The sequence below is a fragment of the Amblyomma americanum genome, chromosome 3 (genome assembly GCF_052857255.1).
Source record: "Amblyomma americanum isolate KBUSLIRL-KWMA chromosome 3, ASM5285725v1, whole genome shotgun sequence".
NCBI classification, from domain to species: Eukaryota; Metazoa; Arthropoda; class Arachnida; order Ixodida; family Ixodidae; genus Amblyomma; species Amblyomma americanum.
The window spans coordinates 141377323-141400832 of record NC_135499.1 but is presented as its reverse complement, the minus strand read 5'-3'; the positions used below and the strand labels follow the sequence as shown (position 1 = coordinate 141400832).

Sequence of the window (23510 nt, the reverse complement as noted above, 5' to 3'; positions counted from 1 at the left end):
TCATGCCTATTGGTAATCTTACAGCCTGGTCAAAGCAACGTTCAGCAGAGAGCATGTTGTACATATTTTGTACACATAGCGTTTTAGCTCTTTCAAGTCCCTTGATGTTGATTTTTGTGTCACATAATAACTTGTGTTCTACATTGTGGGAAGGGACAGTTCATTGTTTGGATGGGCCTAACGGTCAGTGTTAAATCATGGCAGATACAGGCTCTTCAAATTGTGACATGAATTGCAATGGTCATGTCGCTAGTAATCGGGTGTCTTCTGTTCATCACATCTAGCAGCTAGCTTAGAAGAGTACCTAACAACTGTGACTCTTTTGTCAGCAAACTGAAGGCTTAATTCATGCTGACTCTTAACACACTGTCGCCAGAATTGTTTTCTTTGTTAGTGTTGAGTTCTCAACCCCCATTTTTTTCGTTTTTTTTTTGCCGGTAATCAGCACATGTTTTGCACATGTTAATTTTCTTGTTTGATGATTCACTGTGTTATGCATCACTTTTTTTTTCATCCCCTGTGTAATGCCTGTAAAGGGCATTTAGGGTATGTAAATGCAAAAAGCTGAAAATTACGATGACCTTTCAGACATAAATATCCTTTCAAATTTTTATCTGAAATTAGGCTTAGACATTTTAAAGAACAAAATTTCCTGAATGTCATATAGTCCGTTTCTAGCTCTTCTCGTGTGCCTAAACTACATTCGTTTTGCAACATCTGTTGGGTTGCAAAAATTGTTTTTATTTTGGAGCAGGGAAGGGTATCGGTTTGTTCTTAATTGACCTGTAGGCCCACTGCTCTTAAATTCTGTGAGCTGGTTTGGCCTGTGCGCTTTTGTTTTTAATTCGCTTGAGGAAAGTCTGCTGTGTGTTTGCTTTGGAAACAAAACCAAGGCTGACTTTTGCTTTCTGTGTGTGCTGCAGCCAGCAGCAAAGCCAGCCACTGCTGAGAATCCAGCCGTAGCAAGGCTCAAGCGTTGCATTAGCACTGCGGGGCTGAGGGTCCGCTATGTTCAGTTACTAGAAGAAACGGACACTGTGGACCAGAAAGTGGAGAAGCTCATGAAGGTTCTCAGGGATGCTGGGCTTCAGGGTAAGCCTTCTCTTTATGCACGCCAGTGCAGTTTATTTTCGGCTTCTGTTGGGATCACTATGCCATCTGGAGCAGGTAAAGCACAGTGGAACCTTATGTACGGTTCTCGGAGCCTATGACATTGTCTCGCGCAGTTTTGAGAACCAACACCAACAGTGCGCCTCAGTTGTCCACCTTCGACTTCCTGTGGCAACCTGACTTTTTTTATTTATTTATTTATTTATTTATTTATTTATTTATTTATTTATTTATTAATTTATTTATTTATTGCATTATGCACAGAAAAACTGAATGACAAATTTTCCTGCGCCCTTAGGGATTTTCTAGTCTGTGCCCATGCATTAAATACACACAGATAACATGTACTACTGGCACTAGTAGCAAAGAGTGGCTTTGACGCTTATGGTAAATTCTGTTGGCAATTTTGGCAATTTGTCGAAATGTTTAGTTTTCAGCTGTGGCATGGCATGCATACACTTGTGTCAAATCAGTATGAGTCAGAAAGTAGATCTTAAGTGGAATCATTCGCAGCATATGGTATGAAGACAGCAAAAAAATGATGCAAAAGCGAGCAAGCATGTTCTTCAGTTCCGCAAGTCTTATGAAAAAGTGAATTTTTTATCACCAGCTGAAGGAGTACTGTTTGACACAATAGTTGAGCTTGTAGGAACCAGCACTATACACCATATTTCAGCCTGGCATTGAATTTCGAAAAGGAACGGAAATTAATTTTTGATAATTTTTCTGATGAACGAGAAAAATCATAATTACATTTTGCTGTTTGTGTTCAGTATTTTGGTTCTGTTATGTACTAAATATTGCTTGCTATGTAAATTTTGGATATGAGGTATATTGAAGTAATAGTTAATGGCACTTTTAATGCTTTTTTAATTCCCTAAAAGATGGAAAGAAACTGATTATTTTGTGATGGAATAATGTTTATGATGCAGTCAGTTTTATAATGGCATGCAAATATAAATGGCATTGCCTGAAATGCCGTTAAAAATGCTGTGTGTTCTCTGTGTGTTTTTGAAATGGTGAAATGCACAGTTCTCACTTTTATGAAGTGGTGACTGTTTCAAGGTGCTGTGAACTGTGAATAGGCATAGCCCCATAATTCAGTGCAGCATGTGTAATGACAGATAATATACTTGTGCCTGATTAAAGGGACCCAGAAAGGGGGTCTCAATAAAGGTGCGATATGTCTGGGATGTTAAAAACGACAGTTCATAATTATCCCCCAGCAAGAATTAGTTTAATGCGTTTTGTGGAAGCTGAGTTATATGCTGACAAAATTTGAACTTCCGCGTCTTCGCCCCTTTCCTTCTCCTCTCGCACGTCAAAACGGCAGCCCTCCTCCGCCGGCCCCACTCACTCGACTCCTCCCCTACCTCCGCCGGCTGCGGCGCGCGCAGAGTGGCCGCAGCCACGGTAGCGCGTGACGTCTGAAAGAATTTGGCGCTGTGAACCAATGATAACCCCCAGCTGCTGACGTCATTTGCAAGACGTGATGTCGTCTGCCAGGTTTTCGCGCAGAAGCCCGGCACCACGCGTCACGGCGAGGTGCGAAAGCGGGAATTTAAAAAAAAGATTATTGTAAATTTCCCGCTCGCTTTTGAGGTCTCGTACGCGGCATGGACGCTCGGTGGCCTGTACTCCACATAGTGCAAGCATTTTAAACCCAAGCTCAAACACCCCTTTCTGTGGCCCTTTAAGTGGTGATTGTAGCAATACATGCGATACTGGCCATATAAACTGCTCTCAAATTGTAATGTCCTACAAAACTCTATTTCACTGCGCGTACAGTGATGATTAGCTTTAAAGTTGGCTGATCATGTTGTGGACACTAAGTGTTTTCACTTGGCACAATTTACCAGCTGTCAGTTTCTGATTCAGCTGCTTTAATGGTGCATTCCCTTTTGCAACCACCAGGACCTAAATTAAGATTTGTTATTATTGTTTCTATATATGGCATCAGTTAAGACAGTTGTGGATTTTCATTTATGAGTTTTTTCTGTTTTCTTTTTTGGTGTTCTTGTCACACACATCAGTTAGCTAAAATTTTTTGAATTTCAGTTGGAGAGAGAGACGGCCTCTTGTGTGAATTTTCATAGGACTCAAACTCCTCCTTCCTTCCTGTCGGGTTACACAGTGCAGTGTCAATGACCGTTAGCAACCGCTTGGAACGAAACATTCCTTGTTGTTTCACTACACATGTAGTTCGCTCTTTTTCACACCATCTCCACACAAAGGCTTGCCTCCTGGTAGTGCTGTTTTTATCAAGACAAACTTCGACCGCTGTTTCACCTTTTTACCAGAATGCACCGTACTAGTTCCATGTACCTACATTTCTGCCACAAGTTTTGTGAGCAGCTGAAGAGGCTGCATCATTTTTGCTTAAGGTGCACATGGTGCATACACAGGATGCTGAGATGCCAATCACTGCTTCTTTTCTTTTAGGCAAAGCAACACTGAAGAGCTGCAAGGAGCTGAGGCAGAAGCGGGAAGAAGAGAACGAAGTTCGGAGCCTTGACAAAAGCTGCATTGTAGAAAACTCTCAAGGTAGCTATGGGTCTTGCTTTTTAGTTTTTGCTGGCTGGGGTAAATATTGTTTATTTACGTTGCTAAATGTAGTCTCGGCACTTTCTCACATCATATGCTTCCATATTTTTTTCTTTATGAACTCACCAGTACATTTAAATCAATAATATAATTTTAAACCGAAGCAACAAGGCGGGCTATGAAGGTCACTGTAGTTGAGAGCTCTGGATTAATTTTGTCTGTCCGGTGTTTTTTTTAAGGAACACTAAGGGTAAATATGGAAGTTGGCAGGTATCGATGGATGACCGTTTCGTCATGACAAAGATGCTGCCTTTGCTGAAGACAGAGCTTTTATAAGCTAAAAAATATTTAAAAAATGAAATGTAGGCATCACTAACACTGGCCGTTTTCATAAGCAAACTGCAGTGCATCAAGACTTTGTTTCACGCGAATCACTGAGGCTAAACTACATGGTCATTCACTTCCAAACAATGGCCACAGAGTCCTTTTCAGTCATGACATCACAAGTTTGAAGTGAGTGGAGGGGAAAAAAAATTTTTTCGGTTTTAAATGCAATTCTTTCAGCAATAAATGCATCTTGTTGCTGGGCAAACATTAGCATGGCCATAAAGAGACATCGAATCGATTTTTATTGAAAAGCGAAAATTTGTTGAGCAAAAGTTCGATGTAGTCGCCCTCAGTGTCCCTTTAACATGCATCAGGCTTACCCTGAGTGGTCCTTCTTTGAATTTGCATTGCAGACGGTGCAACGAAGCGGACGACTCGAAGTGCAGCTGTTTGCGCCGTCCCAAGTGCCACACCACCTGAGGAGCTCCAAGAGGCAGTCGACGAGCCGCGCAAGGTCTTCTCAAGGTTAAAAGACATCATTGACAGCGAGGACAGTGAATGATGATGAGAAGACATTGTCCGCATGTACATAGGCGTACATAGGCAGTCTCACAGCAGGCCAAGCATCGCAGTGGCTCTTCTCACACCCTCAGCCTGGCTAATCACTGCCGTCACTCACAGAAACGCTTGATGTGCAGATATGCCATTTGGTTATCTTTAGCCGTTTGCTAGTGACAGTGACGTTTCAGGTGATTGGAAGAGCAACTGCGAGGAAATGGTCTAATCTTACTTCTGTCCCCCTACTCCTTCATCGTTTATATACCCTGTTTTTTTTTTCTCGTTATTTTTTACTTCTTCACAGTGTATCATACTATTGTATACATAGTGTAAATGGGGGTTGTGAAATCCCAGGCCATTGCCATTGCAATGTGGCTTGCAATGGCCACTGAGAGATTCTGGCTTGCCTGGTCCTGTCTTGTTTTGTCCGTAGTGAAGAAATTCTTTTACCCAGTGCTGGAAGGTCAACACGCCTTCTTAGCTTACGCACAGCATAGGTTACAAGGCGAACGGGTGGTAGGTGGCCTAAAATGCGCCCACACTGTGCTTTGCTCTGTCAGTGCCTGCCACAGGCGGCTAAGTCAGTATCAAAGTGAACCAAATAGATTTTCCAGTAATTTGGTGTAGTCACCTTGCTAGCGACTTGTATGCTTTTAAAATTGTCATGCTCTCTGCTTGCGGAACCTGTGCAAGTTAGGGTGCAGAGGCACTTGCCTGTTTGTTTTTTGTTTTTGTTTTTTGCAAGGATACGGTTGTGCTGCATATAATGAAAGGCCTAATACAGTAAATTGACACTTGTCTTTGCAGATTTTTTTGTAACTGTTGAAATGAAACTATGCCCAGTGTTTTGAGTTTCTCTCCTGAAAACTTTTTTACCTGTACCATTTGTTTCTTTTTGAACAGGATGCAAGGCTTCTGCCAGCAATTGGTCAAAGTTACATGTCATCAGTTTTTGGAGTAACGGATTTGTAACTTGCGAAAAGAGGTTGGTGACTAAGAAATGTTATAATTTATTTTGTGCATTGAAGTCATGCAGCCAGAACTCAACTTTCGTGCAGCTTTTAACCTTATCCATAAGTAACAGCATCACAGGGAATGTTGTTTGCTGGAGAGCTTCCACTTGAACTAGGTTTCATGAAAAGGATGTGAAAGAAATGGACGCTTGTTGAAACATGAGCATAAAAAAAAAACTTACTCTTCTGTTTCTGAAACTAGGTCAAAAGATGAAAGAATGCTTGTTGGTTATGTTTCTACTACTACGTCAACAGCTCTTGGCCCAGTTTGTCTCTTTAGCAGCCTCATCCTAGTACTTAGGTGTGCTTGTGAGATTTCTCACCTGCAGTTTCTTTTTTCTTTTTTTTTATCAACCTTCCAAGCTATAAACATTCCAAATTTCACATTTCTACAGCCTCGGGCTCTGCTTCAGCTTCTGGATTTTCTCAGACTTCTCTTTTATTCCTATCACCCTACGTTTCCTTCAATCAGACTCAACTTAACGCACTCGAGACTGCCCTTGTGGGCCTCTACAAGGCAGCTCTCAACCTCCCTATCACTACCTCTACCACTAAGCTCTTTGCCACAGGCCTCTTCCATCCTCTTCGTTCTCTTCTCAGTCTCCATCGTGACTCGCAACTTGCCCGGCTTTCCCTTACCCGTCAGGGTCAGTGGTTATTGACTCAAGCGGGTATCTCGCCCATTCCAATCTCCCCGTTTACCTCTCCTATTCCCACCCCGCTCCCAATCTTCGTATCCTTCCCCTCCCGACCAACATGTCCCCCGTCCTGCACGCCGGACGTCGTCATGCGGCCGCACAGCACCATTCCCCTCTCTTTGATACCCAGGGTGTAGCTTACACGGATGCCTCCTTCGTGGCTCCTCGAGGTTCCTGCGGCTACGCCCTGTACCATCCACACCTCCCTGCTCCTGAAACCCACACCAGCGGGCCGTATCTACACCCTCCAGACGCATTGTCCCTCGAGGTCCTCGCCATTGCGCATGCCCTCCAGTCATTTGCCCTCCTTCCCTCTCTCCAAGAGTACACAGTCTATTCAGGCTCACAAGCCGCTATACACCACATACAGAAACGCACCCTGACCCCTTCTCTCCAACAGGAGGTCGAACGAGCGGTCTCCGCACTGCAGCCTTCCATCGTTTTCCTCCGCTGGGTCCCTGGGCATTCAGGGATTGACGGCAATGAGCTGGCCCATCAGCTCGCCCGCGACACACTTTTCCGGGCACCGTTGATCCCCTGGCCCAAGCCCTCGGAGGACGGTGGGAGGCTCACCCTTCGCCGCACCATAAAAGAGGTCTGCCTTGAGCTCCGCCTCGACAAACGCCTTTACCCTCCTCCTCATCCATCACTCACGGTGCCGGAGTCTCGCCTTCTTCGGCACATTCAGATGAATGCAGTTATCACCCCGTCCCGCCTCTTCCTCTATCGCTATCGATCGGACCCTTCCTGTCCCAACTGCCCCTGCATCTATGCGGACCTGGCCCATTGCCTCTTCTATTGCCCGGCTGCTCAGCAGTCGGGTTCCTTCCCCCCACCCTTTCTATCCATCACCACCTGGATCGACTGGCTTGGCGCTGAAGGGGAAGAAGAACAGCGGCTTCTGGTCGCCCAGGCGGTCGACATGCTCGGCCTATAAATTATGGTCGAATAAAAGTCTTTACTACTACTACTACTACTATCATGCTCTGCACATGTTGCTCCAAATGCAGCTTCTTTCCAATGTACTTTCTCCTTTTTATTGCTTTGCAATTGCCGCTGTTGGGGAGAGTACTCTTACTACTGCTGTTTACACTTTAGTTTGGTCCTAAAGATGTTTCATGATTGAAGCTTTCAATGCTGAAATGAGAAACTACTTCCCAGTTCTTTTATTTAGAAACAATTTGAATAGGTCGCTGCTGATAATTGGTATTTTTAAACTCTAATATAACAATGGGATGTGCACCAGATGGCGAAATGGATTTTTGATTTCAAATAGTACTTATGAAAAACATTAAACTTTGCAGCAGTTAGAGAACAGTTGAACACTAGAAGTAGGTCAGTGAGCCTAGCTTCCATTGATTACAACTGAAGCATTGATTAGCATTGAAGCCTTGCTTTCGGGCAGCAGCGAAAAATTTATTCAACATCTGTTTTTTATATACTACAATGTCATAATTTGTCAGGCTTATTGATCAAACAGTTTCAGAATCGTTACACATCTGTTCAGGCTTCACAAGAGTGAAGAACAGCCTTCCCGGAGAACTCCTGAAACATTGCCATTACAGGGGAAAGTATACATTTATGAAACATTGCTAGAGGGTACCAATCCATTTCTCTCTAGTTTTGAACACTTCCTTCCTGATAGCCGCCGCGGTGGCTGAGTGGTTATGGCGCTCGGCTGCTGGCCCGAAAGACGCGGGTTCGATCCCGACCGCGGCGGTCGAATTTCGATGGAGGCGAAATTCATTTCTCTAGAGGCCCGTGTACTGTGCAATGTCAGCGCACGTTAAAGAACCCCAGGTGGTCGAAATTTCCGGAGCTCTTCACTACGGCGTCTCTCATAGCCTGAGTCGCTTTGGGACGTTAAACCCATATAAACTATACTTCCTTCCTGATAGCAGTGTATGCTTGACTAAGGAGACATGAGCTTTCATAAAATACCAGCAGTGGTAAAAGTACTTCCCACAGCCCAGTGGAAGAATTCAAAACCAGTTGCCGTTTCAAAAACGTCAGTTGCTTTACTCTCTTTTTTTGTTTCTACGCCGCCGTGGTGGCTAAGTGGTTATGGCACTCGGCTGCTGACCCGAAAGACGCGGGTTCGATCCCGGTGGCGGCGGTCGAATTTCAACGGAGGCGAAATTCTAGAGGCCCGTGTACTGTGCGATTTCAGTGCACGTTAAAGAACCCCAGGTGGTCGAAATTTCCGGAGTACTTCACTACGGCGTCTCTCATAGCCTGAGTCGCTTTGGGACGTTAAACCCCTTAAACCAAACCAAACCAATCTTTTTTGTTTCACTTGTGCTCATTTCTTTCACACTCTTCTCTACTCACCAGACAAGTTTTCACCAAACTGTTGGCTTTGGAATAAAACTTACCTGTGCAACTTTAAGCACACAAAAATATAATGGTTTTTTTATAGAAATTTTATTGGTTCTAAGTCATCTTGGAACATTGTTTTTACAACTTCTCTGTGCACTTAGCTTTTAAATATGTTGTAAAAGCAGCATTTGAATGTGTCTACACCACTGTGCCATCATATTGCCTGTGCTGTAAGTGCTATTAAGGAAGCATGCTTTGGGGGTTGTACATGTGTTCTAATACAATGAGCATTAATTGTGGTTATTTTTTAGCTTATTGGTACTACTTGAAGTTCAAAAATTCAAGCATATTCAGCCGTAACATTCTTTGCGTACAGTAATGGAACTGCTGTGCTGATACATTGCCGCAATGGCATTATAGTGAAAAATTGCTAAAAAAAATGCCACATACAGAAATGTGCATGTGGCAAAATGTGTCTCAGAATCTAAAAAAGAATAAGATTTTTCTGCTTAGCACTGAGCTGATCCCGGAGTTGCAATAAACCCTCATTGACACAGGTAACGGAAGCATCTGGCGCATGGCACAGATGGCGGTGGCCGCCGCCATCTGTGCATGCATGTTTTTGCATGCATGTTTTTGTCGCCCAAGTTTCTTTTAGTCCCATACATTAAACAATTTAGGTACTTGGCTTATCTTGAAACTCTTTCTATCTCAAAATTTTTCATTGTTTCTAAAACTTTGAGTTCATCATCATCATCAGCTTGACTATGCCCACTGCAGGACAAAGGGCTCTGCCATATTTCTCCAATTAATCCTGTCTTGTGCCAGCTGCGGGCACCCTATCCCCGTAAACTTCTTAATCTCATCCGCCCACCTAACTTTCTGCTGCCCCCCACTACACTTCTCTTCTTTTGGAATCTAGTCTGTTATCTTTAAGGACCATCGGTTACCTTGCCTTTGCATTACATGCCCTACCCCAGTACATTTTTTTCCTCTTGATTTTGACTTGGATGTCATTAACTGGTATTTGATCCCTGACATACTCTGCCCTCTTCCTTTTAGTTGATGAGGTTTTATTGTATGTTTGGTAGGTTGCTGTAAACGAGACCTGTGCAAAGCAGGCAGCTATGCATTTTGCTAGTAAAGAATGAGGAGAGGATATCAACGAGTGGCGCAGATGCGCGAGGCATCTCGTGTCCAACCCACGTGGTGCCGGAGCGTCCTGTTGCCTCCTCTCCTCGTTCTCTACAAGCTCACGGTGACAGAGGCAAATGCTGAACATCATTGCAGTGAACATCATTGCTGAGCATCATTGCACACTCCTTAGAGTGAACAGCATGCAGGGCTTAAAGTCAGGACGGTCTCAGGAGGTCTCAGACCCCCACCAGGATTGACAAAGGTTCTGAGACTCCTGTGCTAGGTTGTAGGGACCAATTGAATCCACTTCTTAATTGTCAGTGGTGGTCAGAATATTTCTTCTTGATCGTTTCGAAAGTTTCACTGTGATTTTTTGTCAGAATCAATAACATGTTTTCTAAAACCCAAGACGGAGAAAATTGAAAAGTCATCAGCACTACATAAAGGCTGGAAGAAAAAAAGAAACCGATGCCCTCGCACCACGAGTCAGTCCAGAGTAGGCCTCAGCTCCGAGGCTACACAACAGCGAGCACGCTGCTAGAGCACAGAAATTGCTTGCTTGAGGTCTGTGTCATAGAGCAAGCAAGAACCTTTAAAAATGATTTCTCCCCTTTGTATAAAAGATTGTGTAAATGTGTAAAACAGGTAAAACAGGCCGCCAGCTGCTTTCTCTGTCTCTCTCCCTCTTGTATTTCCCTCTCCACCTGTGCTAGGATCACTAGATACACCCCTTTTATGGAGCCAAACATTAAGCACTGCACCTGTGCCATTGAGGGAATCGTCACATGACTGGCATGACAACGAAACTGCCAACGCAGCTTTTCTGACATTGCATGATGTCATGGCAAATGGCTCCTTGAGCATGTCATTTTTCCTACTAGCATGGTTCGTACTGACAAAGGAAAAACATAGCTGCGTTAGCATAGCGTATGAACTCGAAAAAGTAGTACTTTTAGTGCTCTTTAAAGCTCACAAGGCATGGACAGGAGGCATCAGAGCAATTCAGCAATGGTAAACAGGCACGCTGCGGTCATGCGTCACATGCGCGCACAACTGTGTCGCCATGACCAACCCGTTGGACTGAGCCAGATGGAAACGGCTGAACTCACATGGAGACATTTTGCACAAGCACATAAACAAAGCGCACAAGTCAGTGCCGTGAAAAGCATATTTAGCAAGCATATATTCATTCACACAGGCGGGAAATGCCGTGTTGGAAGAGTTCTCGCCCACGGGCACTTGCAGGTCAACCAAGACGCACACAATCACGCACATATAAAAGTAGAAAAAAAATATATATTTAGCAATTGTTAACGCAGCCAAGGTAGATGTCTTTTTAACTCTTTGGTCAGGTCTAGTTTGTTGATTCTGGGATGTGTCTTGTGCACAAGAGACGAGCACAAACAATGGGATGCAAATGGCTTATGATGCTCATGCTACATGTATTGTGTGTCCCTTCATTTTTCCTTGTCTCTTTAGCATCCAGATGCATCAAGATATATGCATCCATGCGTCCTTGCTGGTAGCATTCTCTGACTTGCTGATGTAGCTGACATGGATGATTGCCATCCTGTGGAAGCAAATTCTCTCGGAGCTCTCCTATTGCTCCAAGTGTGCTGCATTGTTACAAGGGGATTGGTACGCTACTGCAAAGCTGATGTGTTAGAAAACATTTAGAACTGTTATGGTCTAGAGGAATTTTAATACGATAGCATTAGAGTTGTCAACACACCAAAATGCCGCCGATGTCTGGTGTCGCAAAATTCGCTGATTGGTCGAAAGAGGTCACGTGACCTTGTTACATCGTCACAACCTGCCCACTGTGGCAGATGGCAATGAAATTAGCGATTGGTCAAGAAAGGTCACGTGACCTTGTGATGTCATTACAACCTGCCCACCGGTTTGTAAGCAATCTAGTTTCTAGACAGCAACCTAGATAGAGAATCGAAATCATAAAAAAATATGATGTATGCAAATATCAGCACCATGGCAGCATAGCAGATACCTGCTACTGCAGCTAGCAGTCCGAATATGGCAGTTGATGCACTGACAATTGCAAAGAAAATGACGCAAACACACATAGAAGTTGCGACAGAAGCTGTAATAAAATTTAATGCTGTCGCATTCCATTCTTAAGGTGACTTAAGCATCCACATAGTTTTTTTATCACCAATTTCTAAGGCTGCTTTCATTTACCCAATGAAATAAATCTTAGAACCACATGTAGCATGTAAATACAAATACATGCCAACTATTGTGCCAAAACAGCCTGAGGGCACGCAGTTAGCACATTTTGCTAGTGCCACAATGTGAGCTAAGAGGTCAAACAGCAGTTTCATCACTGTACATCACTGGCCAATGTAATCAGAGCATTAATGAGAAAGACAACAGTGCACAGCAATGCGTCATCCCGCCAGTAACGAAAGATGAAGTAAAGAAAGCCTTAGAAGCAATGAAAAGGGGAAAAGCAGCTGGGGAGGATCAGGTAACAGCAGATCTGTTGAAGAATGGAGGTGACCTCGTGCTAGAAAAACTAGCCGCCCTGTATACGCAATGCCTTCTGACCTCGACTGTACCAGAAGCTTGGAAGGATGCAAACATTATCTTAATTCACAAGAAGGGAGACGCCAAGGACTTGAAAAATTACAGGCCGATCAGCTTACTATCCGTTGCCTACAAAGCACTTACTAAGGTAATCGCTAATAGAGTCAGGGCAACGTTAGACTTTAACCAACCAAATGATCAGACAGCCTTTCGTAAAGGATATTCCACAATAGATCATATTCACACTATCAATCAGGTGATAGAGAAATGCGCAGAATATAACCAACCTCTATGTATAGCTTTCATTGATTACGAGAAAGCATTCGACTCAGTGGAAACGTCAGCAGTCATACAGGCATTGCGTAATCAGGGGGTAGAAGAGCCTTATGTCAAAATACTGGAAGATATATATAGCAACTGCACAGATACTATAGTCCTCCATAAAGTCAGCAATAAAATTCCAATAAGTAAGGGCGTCAGGCAAGGAGACACGATCTCGCCAATGCTGTTCACCGCATGTTTACAGGAGGTATTTCGAGGCCTGAATTGGGAACAGTTGGGAATAAGAATAAATGGAGAATACCTAAATAATCTGCGATTTGCTGATGACATTGCCTTGCTGAGTCACTCAGGAGGTGAACTGCAAATCTGATCAATGAGTTAGACAGGCAGAGCAGATCGATGGGTCTAAAAAATAACATGCAGAAAACCAAGGTAATGTTCAACAGCCTAGCAAGGGAACAACAGTTCACAATTGGCAGCGAGAGCCTAGAAGTTGTTACGGAATACGTCTACTTAGGGCAGGTAGTGACAGCTGATCCGGATCATGAGAGGGAGATAACTAGAAGGATAAGAATGGGGTGGAGCGCATATGGAAAATTCTCGCAGATCATGAGGGGCAGTTTACCAATTTCTCTCAAGAGGAAAGTGTACAACAGCTTAATCTTACCGGTACTCACCTACGGGGCAGAAATGTGGAGGCTAACGAAAAGAGTTCAGCTTAAGTTAAGGACAACGCAGTGAGCCATGGAAAGAAAAATGATAGGTGTAACGTTAAGAGACCGGAAGCAGGCAGAGTGGATGAGGGAACAAACACGGGTTAATGACATCCTAGTCGAAATCAAGAGAAAGAAATGGGCTTGGGCAGGGCATGTAATGCGAAGGCAAGATAACCGCTGGTCCTTAAGAGTAACGGAGTGGATTCCAAGAGAAAGTAAGCGCAGGAGGGGGTGGCGGAAGGTTAGGTGGGCGGATGAGATTAAGAAGTTGGCAGGCAAAGGGTGGATGTAGCTGGCAAAGGATAGGGTTAATTGGAGAGACATGGGAGAGGCCAGTAAGGCTGATGATGATGATGATGACATATGAAAAGGTAGGAACAGGGTTTGAGTCATTAGGAAGGGTGTTCCAAAGTCCCATTTTCCAGTACCTTTAGTAGCCACCAAATGGCAGATGCAGATGAGAGGTTTTCCCCTGTCTGAAAGCTATTTGTAATGACGTTGAGAGGTGTGTAACTGCTCTTCCATTTTGTTCTTTTATTGCAGAAGCTCCTTTCACTAAACCTTCAAATGCATTTTGTGGCATATTTAGAAGACATGAAATACCATACTGGCATGCCTGTGAAGCGACTGATGAGAGCAGTTTGAAGGCTTCCCTGTTCGAGCAGTACAATAAATTTGTAGATTACAGGGCTTGAGACCTACATTGGACTTGCGGTGCGTTTTTGTTCAGTCATACGAAATTTTATGAAATGCCTGCGCGACTACTTATAACTGTGTATTTGATGTTCCAGCATAATTCATTTGCCTGCTCACCAGAAGTTATCTGCAGCTAAATTTCAGCTTCTTTAATGTTTTGACTTGCTTCACAAAAAAGGTGCAGACAGTTTCAGCGTGTCTTATAAAGTGTCATCGCAGAGTGAACAGGCATTACCTCAATCCATCCTGATTTCTGGTCTGCTGCAATGGCCTGAAATTTATGGTGGAACTTTAATAGAGGGTTCAGTTAAATTTCTGTCAATGTTAGCATATATTGCACTTACTGGCTGGCTTTCATATGCCACGATAGTTGTGCAACAGACCTCCCATTCTCTTGGTTAAATTTACAATTACTGAAAAGTGTGAGGCTGTTTTTGCCCTGCAGGTGAGTGTTGGGATTTTTTTTTCAGACGTTTAATTTGCAGCAGAAACACTATCAGCCGAAAACATGGTAAAAAGTAGCCTTCACATTGCGTGCAATTTCTTTTCATTTAGCTTACTTGAGATGCTACTTGACAAGGTGGGAATTGTCATTGGTGTCACTGTTGCGTTACTAGAATGTGCTTCCATATTTGTGCGTAAGTTTTGTAATGATTTGTAATAGTTTTTTAGTTTGGTTCTTTTTCATCCTTTCTGGTGGGGCAAGTTGTAAAATGCAGATGCTACTGCACTGGACATGCTGCTTTATTGTTAGGTGAATATGTAAGCGATATCCATGCGTTTGTGTGCATTTGGAGATGAGAGCTTGTCGATGGCTGCAGGTGTGACCTTAAGTATGTTCAGGTGACGTGGGCTTGCCAGCAGTGTACGCGTTTAATCACTGTGCATGTGGCCAAAATTTAATTTAGTCTAGTGTGGTGGTTTACTATGCTACTGGTGGCATCAAAGTGTTCTCATGTGCTGTATCAGTGGCACCATATTCTGAGGCCACATTCCATCCAGTTGCTTTAGCTCTTAGCCATTTTATTTGTTAGCTGGTCACATTGACACATACGAAGGCCTGATTTTTTGCAGGCACGGTGTAAGCAGGGGGACAAGGTCAGGATTGGTTGCCTCCTAATTTAATACAGTGCATTCAGTGTCAACTATATAAATAAGTTTTTCTCAACTTCCAAGGCACTTACTGATCCAAAGCAGAGTGGCCGCTAAAAAATTTTTCGGTTCATAGAGCGAATTTGACAGATTCTGATGCCGTCTAAGGACTCGGAGTACAAGGAATGTGCTTAAACCCTACCTGCCCTGTTTATCCCCCCCCCCCCCCTGCCCCCACGTGTTTTTTTTTATTATTATTATTATTTTCGCACATTGCTAGCCGGCATCTTGTAAGGTGCCAGCCGCCACTTACTACTATTTTCTAGAAGAGTTGGCATTTCTTAGTGGAATGGACTGGCACAAAAAAAAGGCGAAAAATAACCCTCTGGACATTGTAGTGCGATATGCCTTTTCTTTATGTCTGTGTATTAACTGGGGCCCTGATGCTTTGTAACTTTTTTTTTCGTATGCTGACTTTTCTGAGCCCTGACTTTGCGATATGCCTTTTCTTTATGTCTGTGTGTTAACTGGGGCCCTGATGCTTTGTAACTTTTTTTTTCGTATGCTGACTTTTCTGAGCCCTGACTTTGCTAAATCGTGTTCTGTAAGAAATATTTCACGTATATGCAGTGCTGATGGCTTATGATATGCAGCGTTACACGAGCAGATGTAATACAGTTTTTTTCTTATTACGAGCTTGCTTCCCAAGCACTTCGAAATAGTTTAGGAAATTGTTTTGCATACATCTAATTGCAGAAAAATCCTGCATGCATTACGTGTTCTCAACTAACCTGCCAGCTGTCTTTTGCAGCAAGCAAGTTCCCAGGCAGAGCACTACATGTTCCTTGGCAGCACACGGGCAAGGTCACGAAAAGTGAACGGTCTGATGGCTGTGTGGCACATTTTGGCAATATCTAACTGTGGGGGCATTTTCTAATGTATCGTCTCTCCCATAAGCTGCAAAGGGCACAACTTGGAGCCATAGTAACCGTGGCAGCCACAGCTAAATTCAGGATTGCATTTTAGCGGCAAGTCTCAAGTGTGCATTTTTCTGGTGGCAGCATGAAACGAAGTTAAGCACTAACTGAATTTACCCATGCATTAGCCCATGTTGTAATTGGCCAATGAACGTTGATGATCGTGATGCCAAGATAGTGAAGTGCTCCAGAGAGGACCGTACTGAGCTTTATTTTGCTGTCTTCCAATATTTTTTAGTGTAACTGATGGCTTAATATGCAACGAAACACATTTAAAGGTTGGCTGCCTACCTGGAAAATGTATGTTCCGGTTACAGTGCATTGCCGCCTGAAGGGCAGGTTTCTGTGACTCTGCTGTCAGATAATGCAGTAAAGGCAGACCACACTACTATGCTGGTTGATCTGTTGTTATGGTTGCCCTGCTCACAGTGGCTTGAATAGGCATCACATTTTCATTCAGCAGTTGCACCATCCTACATCAGAGGTGTGATTACTCCGCCAAAGCATACCGCCTTGTATACTTGTCTAGAGCGTGAATGTTCAGCTTGCAGCTTCTTGTCTTGGCCGGCAGATGTGCAGCATTTATGTTTGTCCTGCCAGTAAGCTAAAATGAGTTTTTATGCAAAAGGCACTAAAAGCTCCGAGTACTATCATATCTGTTTCCATTTTCCCCTCTTCCAATGCTGTCTCATAATTCTGACATTTCAGTCATGCATATGCTGAAGTTTTTTCATCTGTAACTTTATTTTTCTAAGGTTTTTTTTTGCATATCTATAATCCTCTGGAAAGGAGGGTTTTGTATTCGTTGTGGCAAGAATCCACCGTTAAACCTTTAATCTTCCAGTGCGCTGAAACTGCTCTCACTAAGTAGTTCAGGGGGTTCCGCAGACTTCTAAGGTTCTGCGCACTGGATTCTGTGCCAGATAATTGTCATATTGCTCTGCAGGGCTTGCTTAGAAAATCTGAGGTGTAATTGGACGTTCACTGTTTTAATGCTGTTTCCTCTCCGTTCATTTGGCTTGCAATCAAATTTGGCTGACGGTTCCTTCTGGTGACTTTTGTTCTTAGTGTTAGCATTATTTTGTCACTTTGGCACTGTCAAGTGTTTCCACAGTGTTGGTGCATAAGCATATTCGCATTCCTAGTGTCACTCCCATAGCGAGCGCAGGCTTCCACAAAACCTATAGAGTGTGCCAACAGTAAAGAAGTGTGTGGCAGAGGTGTTGAAGGTAACAGCTGTACATATTGTGATACCATCAGTACCTCCATGTAACCGATTTTGCTTTGCTTCGGTGACGGGACCTGCTGTGTGAGAACTGTGTTGTGTGAATGTGTGTGCATGTCACCAGACCGCCTTGACATTGTCTTAAAAAAATCTGTGCGAGTGAAGTTTGCGAATGATGGTTTATGACGCATGTGCATCATTTTTATGTGTTTGTATAGGCATGTGTGCTCATGCATAATGGTGTTCAGCCTGGTAAAAAATGAGTTTAGGGTGTGAACTGGGCAGTTCTTTGTACATTGCGCCTTTCCTGATCTTCCATCCATACTGAGATGTCTGGGAGAGGGTTCACGCTTTTGAATGGCGTTGATATTTCTGTTTTAAGAAATACACATGCATATATAGTGCTCCACTCATCATGTAGAGGAGGAATAAAGCAATGACAAAAGTACCCGCCTTCATCATTTTTCTGGGTGACTGGAAGGTGTTCACTACTTTTCATGGTGTTAGTCAAGTGCTTGTGTCATACAGTACACCTTTAGTGGGAAAGGCTGCTCCAGATAGGACTCGATGTGGGGTGGTAAACAATGGTAATGAGAAACTCAATAGGTGCTAGAGAAGCTCGCAAATTAGATTGGCTTTGACCTTGTCACACTTGAATGGCACCTTTAAGGGACCTTCTTCTTGTTCATTTGATTAGTTTAAAGCCCCTGCAGCATTTGCCTAGAAGGTGCAAGAGATGGAGCTGCATAAACGGTAGATATAAGGATGCCTGGATGCTGGCATCGATGCACACTATTGACTGCCTCCAAATAAGAGCATGCCCAAAAATTAATTCGATCAACCTCATGCATTGTGACGTGCATGATGTAATATTTCTTGGAAAAACATTTTTAAAAATATTTACTCAGTCATAGTGCACAAGGTAAGTGCACATACCTGAGTCTGGTGCAGCATTGCAGGTACAGTCACTGACAGAATATGGACTGCGCTTCGGCAATCCAACTGCTTTCTCGCTTTATGTAATGGACACACAGTCAAACCTCGCTATAATGAAATAACGGACATAACGAAGGAATAGCTATTGCGTCTTGGGAGTACCCATAGCAGGCCATGTATTCGATGTCTCATTTCTACAAAGAAATTTTTTCTACTAAGGGATATAACGAACTTCAAGGTAACTTCACTGGCCGTTTCGCGCTATGTCTATTTATTTGTAATGATGCGCAACAGTTGCGTTGCCATTCGAAGCAGCAAAAATTACCGGCAAAAATGTTACCCGGCTGTGTCGGTCATACTACTGATCAAGCGCCAACTCACAGGGAGCATTTCTCTGGGCGATTCGTAGGCTTCGGCGCGAAAGATTCCGAAACTCTAATACGCGGCCCGTAGAACGGTGGCTGAAAGCGCTGTGCTTGGATCGGGTTGTCAAGGTCATTGGAGTTCTCCCGTACTCCAAATTGTCTGCGCACTGCGCTTCTCAGGTACCATATGCAGTTGCTTAATAATAATTAATAATTGGTTTTTGGTGGAAAGGAAATGGCGCAGTATCTGTCTCATATATAGTTGGACACCTGAACCGCGCCGTAAGGGAAGGGATAAAGGAGGGAGTGAAAGAACAAAGGAAGAAGAGGTGCCGTAGTGGAGGGCTCCGGAATAATTTCGACCACCTGGGGATCTTTAACGTGCACTGACATCGCACAGCACACGGGCGCCTTAGCGTTTTTCCTCCATAAAAACGCAGCCGCCGCGGTCGGGTTCGAACCCGGGAACTCCGGATCAGTAGTCGAGCGCCCTAACCACTGAGCCACCGCGGCGGGGCGAGGGATATTGGTAAATTGCCATTCATGATCTGAAAGAACCTGCCATGTATGCGCTGCACCCCATTCTTCAACTGTTGAAAGGTTTTCTTCCTTTATGCGTAGGCGCACAGGGGTCATTTACGTGAGGAAATATTATATACCCATTAATTTCCTCTAGATTACGAGTGAGAAGAGTGAGCGCCGAAGCTCGTAGTCGATATTATTCTGCCCGAAACGCTACGTTGATAAAGTAAATCCGGATGCAGCTATAAGATGCGCAGCCACCCAATAAATCGCGACAAAAAAGATACAAAGACACGGTACACAAGCAGGAAGAAATAAGCGGCATTACGAACGCTGCACTTGCGTCCCCGGCAGTGTGAATGGCGCACCCCCACTGCTGCATTCGCTTCAGCATCTCGTGCCTATAGAGCTGTCAGCATCTTGTCAATATATAAAGGCCGCAAGGCTACCGTACACGAGACCCCTGTCGACACATCCGTTGCTAGAGCCGTCGTTGAAAAACTTGCACTGGCGACAAATAAATGGCTGGCGGTTTAGCATTGTTTGGCACGGAATATTGTGCGAAAGCACAGCGTTGTCCGCGCCAACGCATGCAGCGCACATCTTTTTTTTTTAAGCGAAATTTATTGCCCCAGGGCATCAATGGTGGGTGAAGGTGGGATGAATTATGTAGTAGAGATTAAATAAATGGAAAAAGGTTAGCTGATTTGACGAAGTCCAGTAGAGAACGATGGTACGGTCATTGCGTCCAGGCAATGTATGAAGCAGGGTTGCTTGGTGAAAGACCTGCTACCATCAGGTGCCGGATCCTTATGGGCTTGAGAACTGGGCAGTCCCACAGTAAGTGATGAATGTCGGCCTCAATGTCCTCGTGTTTACATACCGGACACCCTGGCCGAGGAAACAATTCTCGGTACTGAGGCCACTTCCGAGTGATGGCTGGTGTGAGGGCAACCCCGACCCGGATCCTCCTAAGCGCAACCTCCTCTGCACGGGTAAGACCGCGGGGGAGGGTTACCGCACACGGAGGGATGACAGCACGTGTGCGGCGCCGGAGGAGTTCCTTTCTTGATGAAAGGAGGGTAAAATTGTCCAAATGAAGGAGCCGAGGCGATGATGAGTTTGTATTCGCAAGGCGTGTCGCTAAATCTGCCTGGCTTTGATAGGTCAGCAGATCCCGTGGGACCCACTCAATACGTACTGGCTGCGGGATGCGTGCCGCGAGCCGGTGGATGTCCTGACATATCGTTGGACAGCGGCTAACACGTAGCAACCGGACAACTTGAAGGGCGTCAGTGCGGATGACAACGCGGGCCGCAGGGAGCATATATAGTTATTTCGGCCACGGAGCAGAGTGCTTCTTGAACTGCAACGAGCTCAGCACAAAAGGACGAAGGGGGTTTCATAAGCTGAAACCAAGAGGTTTGATTCAGGGCAGGTCTGCACGGGCAGTAGATAGCTGTTGTTGCTTTGCGGTCTTGTATGCTTGCGTCCACGTAGACAACAATGGATCCTTCAGACAGGCAAGCATCTTGTTCCTCAAATTTCTGGCGAAGCAACGAGGCTGAATGAGTAGATGTTGGCCGGCGATTATCTGTTCGCTTGTTGTCGCTGAGCTGCACAAACTTCCATGGGGGAAGAACTGGCGTTGGCGGCTGATTAATGGAGTGTGACGTTGCATAAGTCCTCAGTGCATGCGTGGAGTGCGGTAGACTGGCTGCGCGCTTCACGGCGCTGCTGCACCAGCTCTTAAATGGTATTGAGCTGCGCATTCTCTTGTAAAGCTACGACCGGTGTGATGCGTGGAAGGCACGTAATGGTCCCCATAGCCTCTCGGTTCACGGCTTCAAGGCGATCCCGTTGGGCTCTTGTAAGATGTTGAAACTGGGCTTGATAAACAATACGTGGCTGCAGAACTGCCCTCACCAAGTGCCGTGCAACGAACGAGCCTGCGCCACCAGTTCTAAGGGCAATTCTTCTAATCAAACCCAAAGTCTTAATAGCTTGCTTTTTTGCCTGAGAAAGCCATGCAGTCGCTGATCCTGATTGGTGAATCATTAAGCCAAGGATTTTTACGCTCGGACTTTCCTGTAGTGGGGTGCCTGGTAGACAAAGACGGATTGGACTTGCAGCAAGTTTACGGCGTCCCCAGCACTTGGCGACTGACGTGTATGTTGTTTTATGCACGGATAGATGAAGTGCGATGGATGATGCGTAATTACAGGTAACATCCAAGGTAGACTGAAAGGCAGCCTCCTGAGTACGGAGATCTTGGTGAGTACTCCACACCGGGATGTCGTCAGCGTACTGAAGAAATTTGATGTCACGGATGTCATGTAAGCGCCAAGCCAGCGGGATGACAGCAATATTAAATAAGGTCGGCGACAATACTGATCCCTGGGGCACGCCGCAGAGAGGAACAAATGATCCGACCGCTTCGCCGCCGAGACGTATTGCAAATTTTCTGCCTTCCAAAAATGATTGGACAAAACTATGCACACTCAGAGGGAGATGAAGCATGTCAGCGGAGTTCAGAATGGCTGCATGACTGATGTTGTCATATGCCTTTTCAACGTCCATTGCTAAAACAGTACGCACGCACATTGCGGCTGCGGGAAGATGACAAAACTGCAGATGCTAAGACAGCCAACCCGTCCTCTGTACCAATATATGGACGAAAGCCGATTTGTGCTGGGTGATGAAAACCGTGGTGCTCTAGCCACCATGACAATCGTGTGGCCAACATTTTTTCCGCCAGCTTGCACAGCGTAGGAGTTAAGGAGATAGGCCGCAAGTTGGCAAGGTCCGTCGGAGGCTTTCCTGGTTTCGGGATAGGAATGACGACAGCGGATTTACAGCTCTCGGGCACTACGCCATCCAACCATACTTTGTTTATGGTGTCAAGTAGTTGAGGGAGGGCAGCGCTACTCAGGTTCTTGTACACCTCGTACTGAATATTGTCCGGGCCGGGCGCTGTTTTCCGTTTCGCATCATCTATTGCAGCCAGCAACTCAGGCTTAGAGAATGGACACGCAATTCCATCTACGTCGACATCAGACGGCATTTGATATGCATGCGCTGGGATGCCTGCCATATTTAAACTAGCGGATGAAGAAGGCACAGCATCGTATTTTGGGAAAAACTTTTGCGCTGCATATTTGGCGAAATCATCTGGCGACAAGTTAGCCGCGAAGCATGCGGTTGCTGCTGCGTCAGTCGAACGGCGACCGCGTTCCATTGTACGGAATGTTCGCCAGAGAGAGGCATTCGAGGATTTTGCAGAAAATTGTTCGCACCACGCATGTCACTGCCGCAGAGAGAGGTCGCGCTCGTATTTTCGTGTCTTAGCTGTAAAATAGTGCAATCGCGTACGTGCCTGCGACGAAGTAGGGTCTCGCGTAGCAGCCAGCTCGGCTTGACGGCGTGCCGCCCACAAGTTAAGAAGGCCGATGTCTGGTGCCGGTCAACCCACATCAGTCCAGGTGGTAGTTGTAGCATTGTTGAGCGCTGTTATTATGCGCTCAACAAGGATTGGTGAAGAATCTGAGGAGAGATTGTCCATACAGGAGCGAAAACTGTCCCAGTTGATCGCAGAACATTTTTAGCGTAAAGGTCGGAAATGTGAGGTGTGAAGACCGATGATGATAGAGTGATGATCACTTCCCCAGCAGCCTTGCTCCATGTGCCAGGAGGGAGCACCCGGACCCGACCACCACGTCAAGTCTGGAGCATATGAAGCACTGCGAGTTGGACGCACTGGCCGTGTTGCTCTCCCAGGATGGTTGAGCAGCACAAATTGGGCATCCGAGAAGGCGTCCCGCACACGCCTACCACGAGGGCTTGAAGCGGGGTACCCCCAATCCTGGTGAGGGGCGTTAAAGTCGCCTCCGACTAAAATCGGACACCCGGATCCTGCCGACGGACACTTGTTAACCAGACAAGATTAATACGGGAGGAAGCACCACCGGCTGGTCTAACGTAAAATGAAACGACCACAACGGCTCCCTTCTTCTATATGTTGATACCGCCACATAGCTCAAAGCGCGAATATTAGTTTGGCAGTAGTATATTAGTTGATAAAGAATACGATATTCAATGCGCAGCGCTAGAATGTGTTGCAGTTTAACACGAGGCGTGATCGTGATGAACTGCGGCGATAGCATGGTGTTGTCGTGCATTAGCCAGCGAAGCTGATCTGTTCGCACCGCTCGCAGTCACGGATATATGTATGTATGTATGTATGTATGTATGTATGTATGTATGTATGTATGTATGTATGTATGTATGTATGTATGTATGTATGTATGTATGTATGTATGTATGTATGTATGTATGTATGTATGTATGTATGTATGTACGTACGTACGTACGTACGTACGTACGTATGTATGTATGTATGTATGTACGTATGTATGTATTGTTACATGGCGGCCAGCCGAAGAATGAGAC

The 23510-nt window shown here is 44.9% G+C and overlaps 1 protein-coding gene across 2 annotated transcripts in view; it reads left to right on the top strand.

Annotated features, from left to right (window-relative positions):
* LOC144125044 (uncharacterized) overlaps window positions 1-17686 on the top strand; it is a 33286-nt gene extending 15600 nt beyond the window's left edge. The window contains exons 5-9 of one of the 2 annotated variants that reach the window (XM_077658089.1): window positions 924-1092; window positions 3553-3654; window positions 4395-4506; window positions 5443-5524; window positions 13792-17686. In XM_077658089.1, coding sequence (XP_077514215.1) covers window positions 924-1092; window positions 3553-3654; window positions 4395-4506; window positions 5443-5500 — 441 coding nt within the window. In that variant the 3' untranslated portion in view covers window positions 5501-5524; window positions 13792-17686. Of the gene's footprint in view, window positions 1-923; window positions 1093-3552; window positions 3655-4394; window positions 6872-13791 lie in introns of those variants that run through there. The other variant, XM_077658090.1, reaches the window with a different exon arrangement.
* Window positions 17687-23510: the final 5824 nt, after the last annotated feature.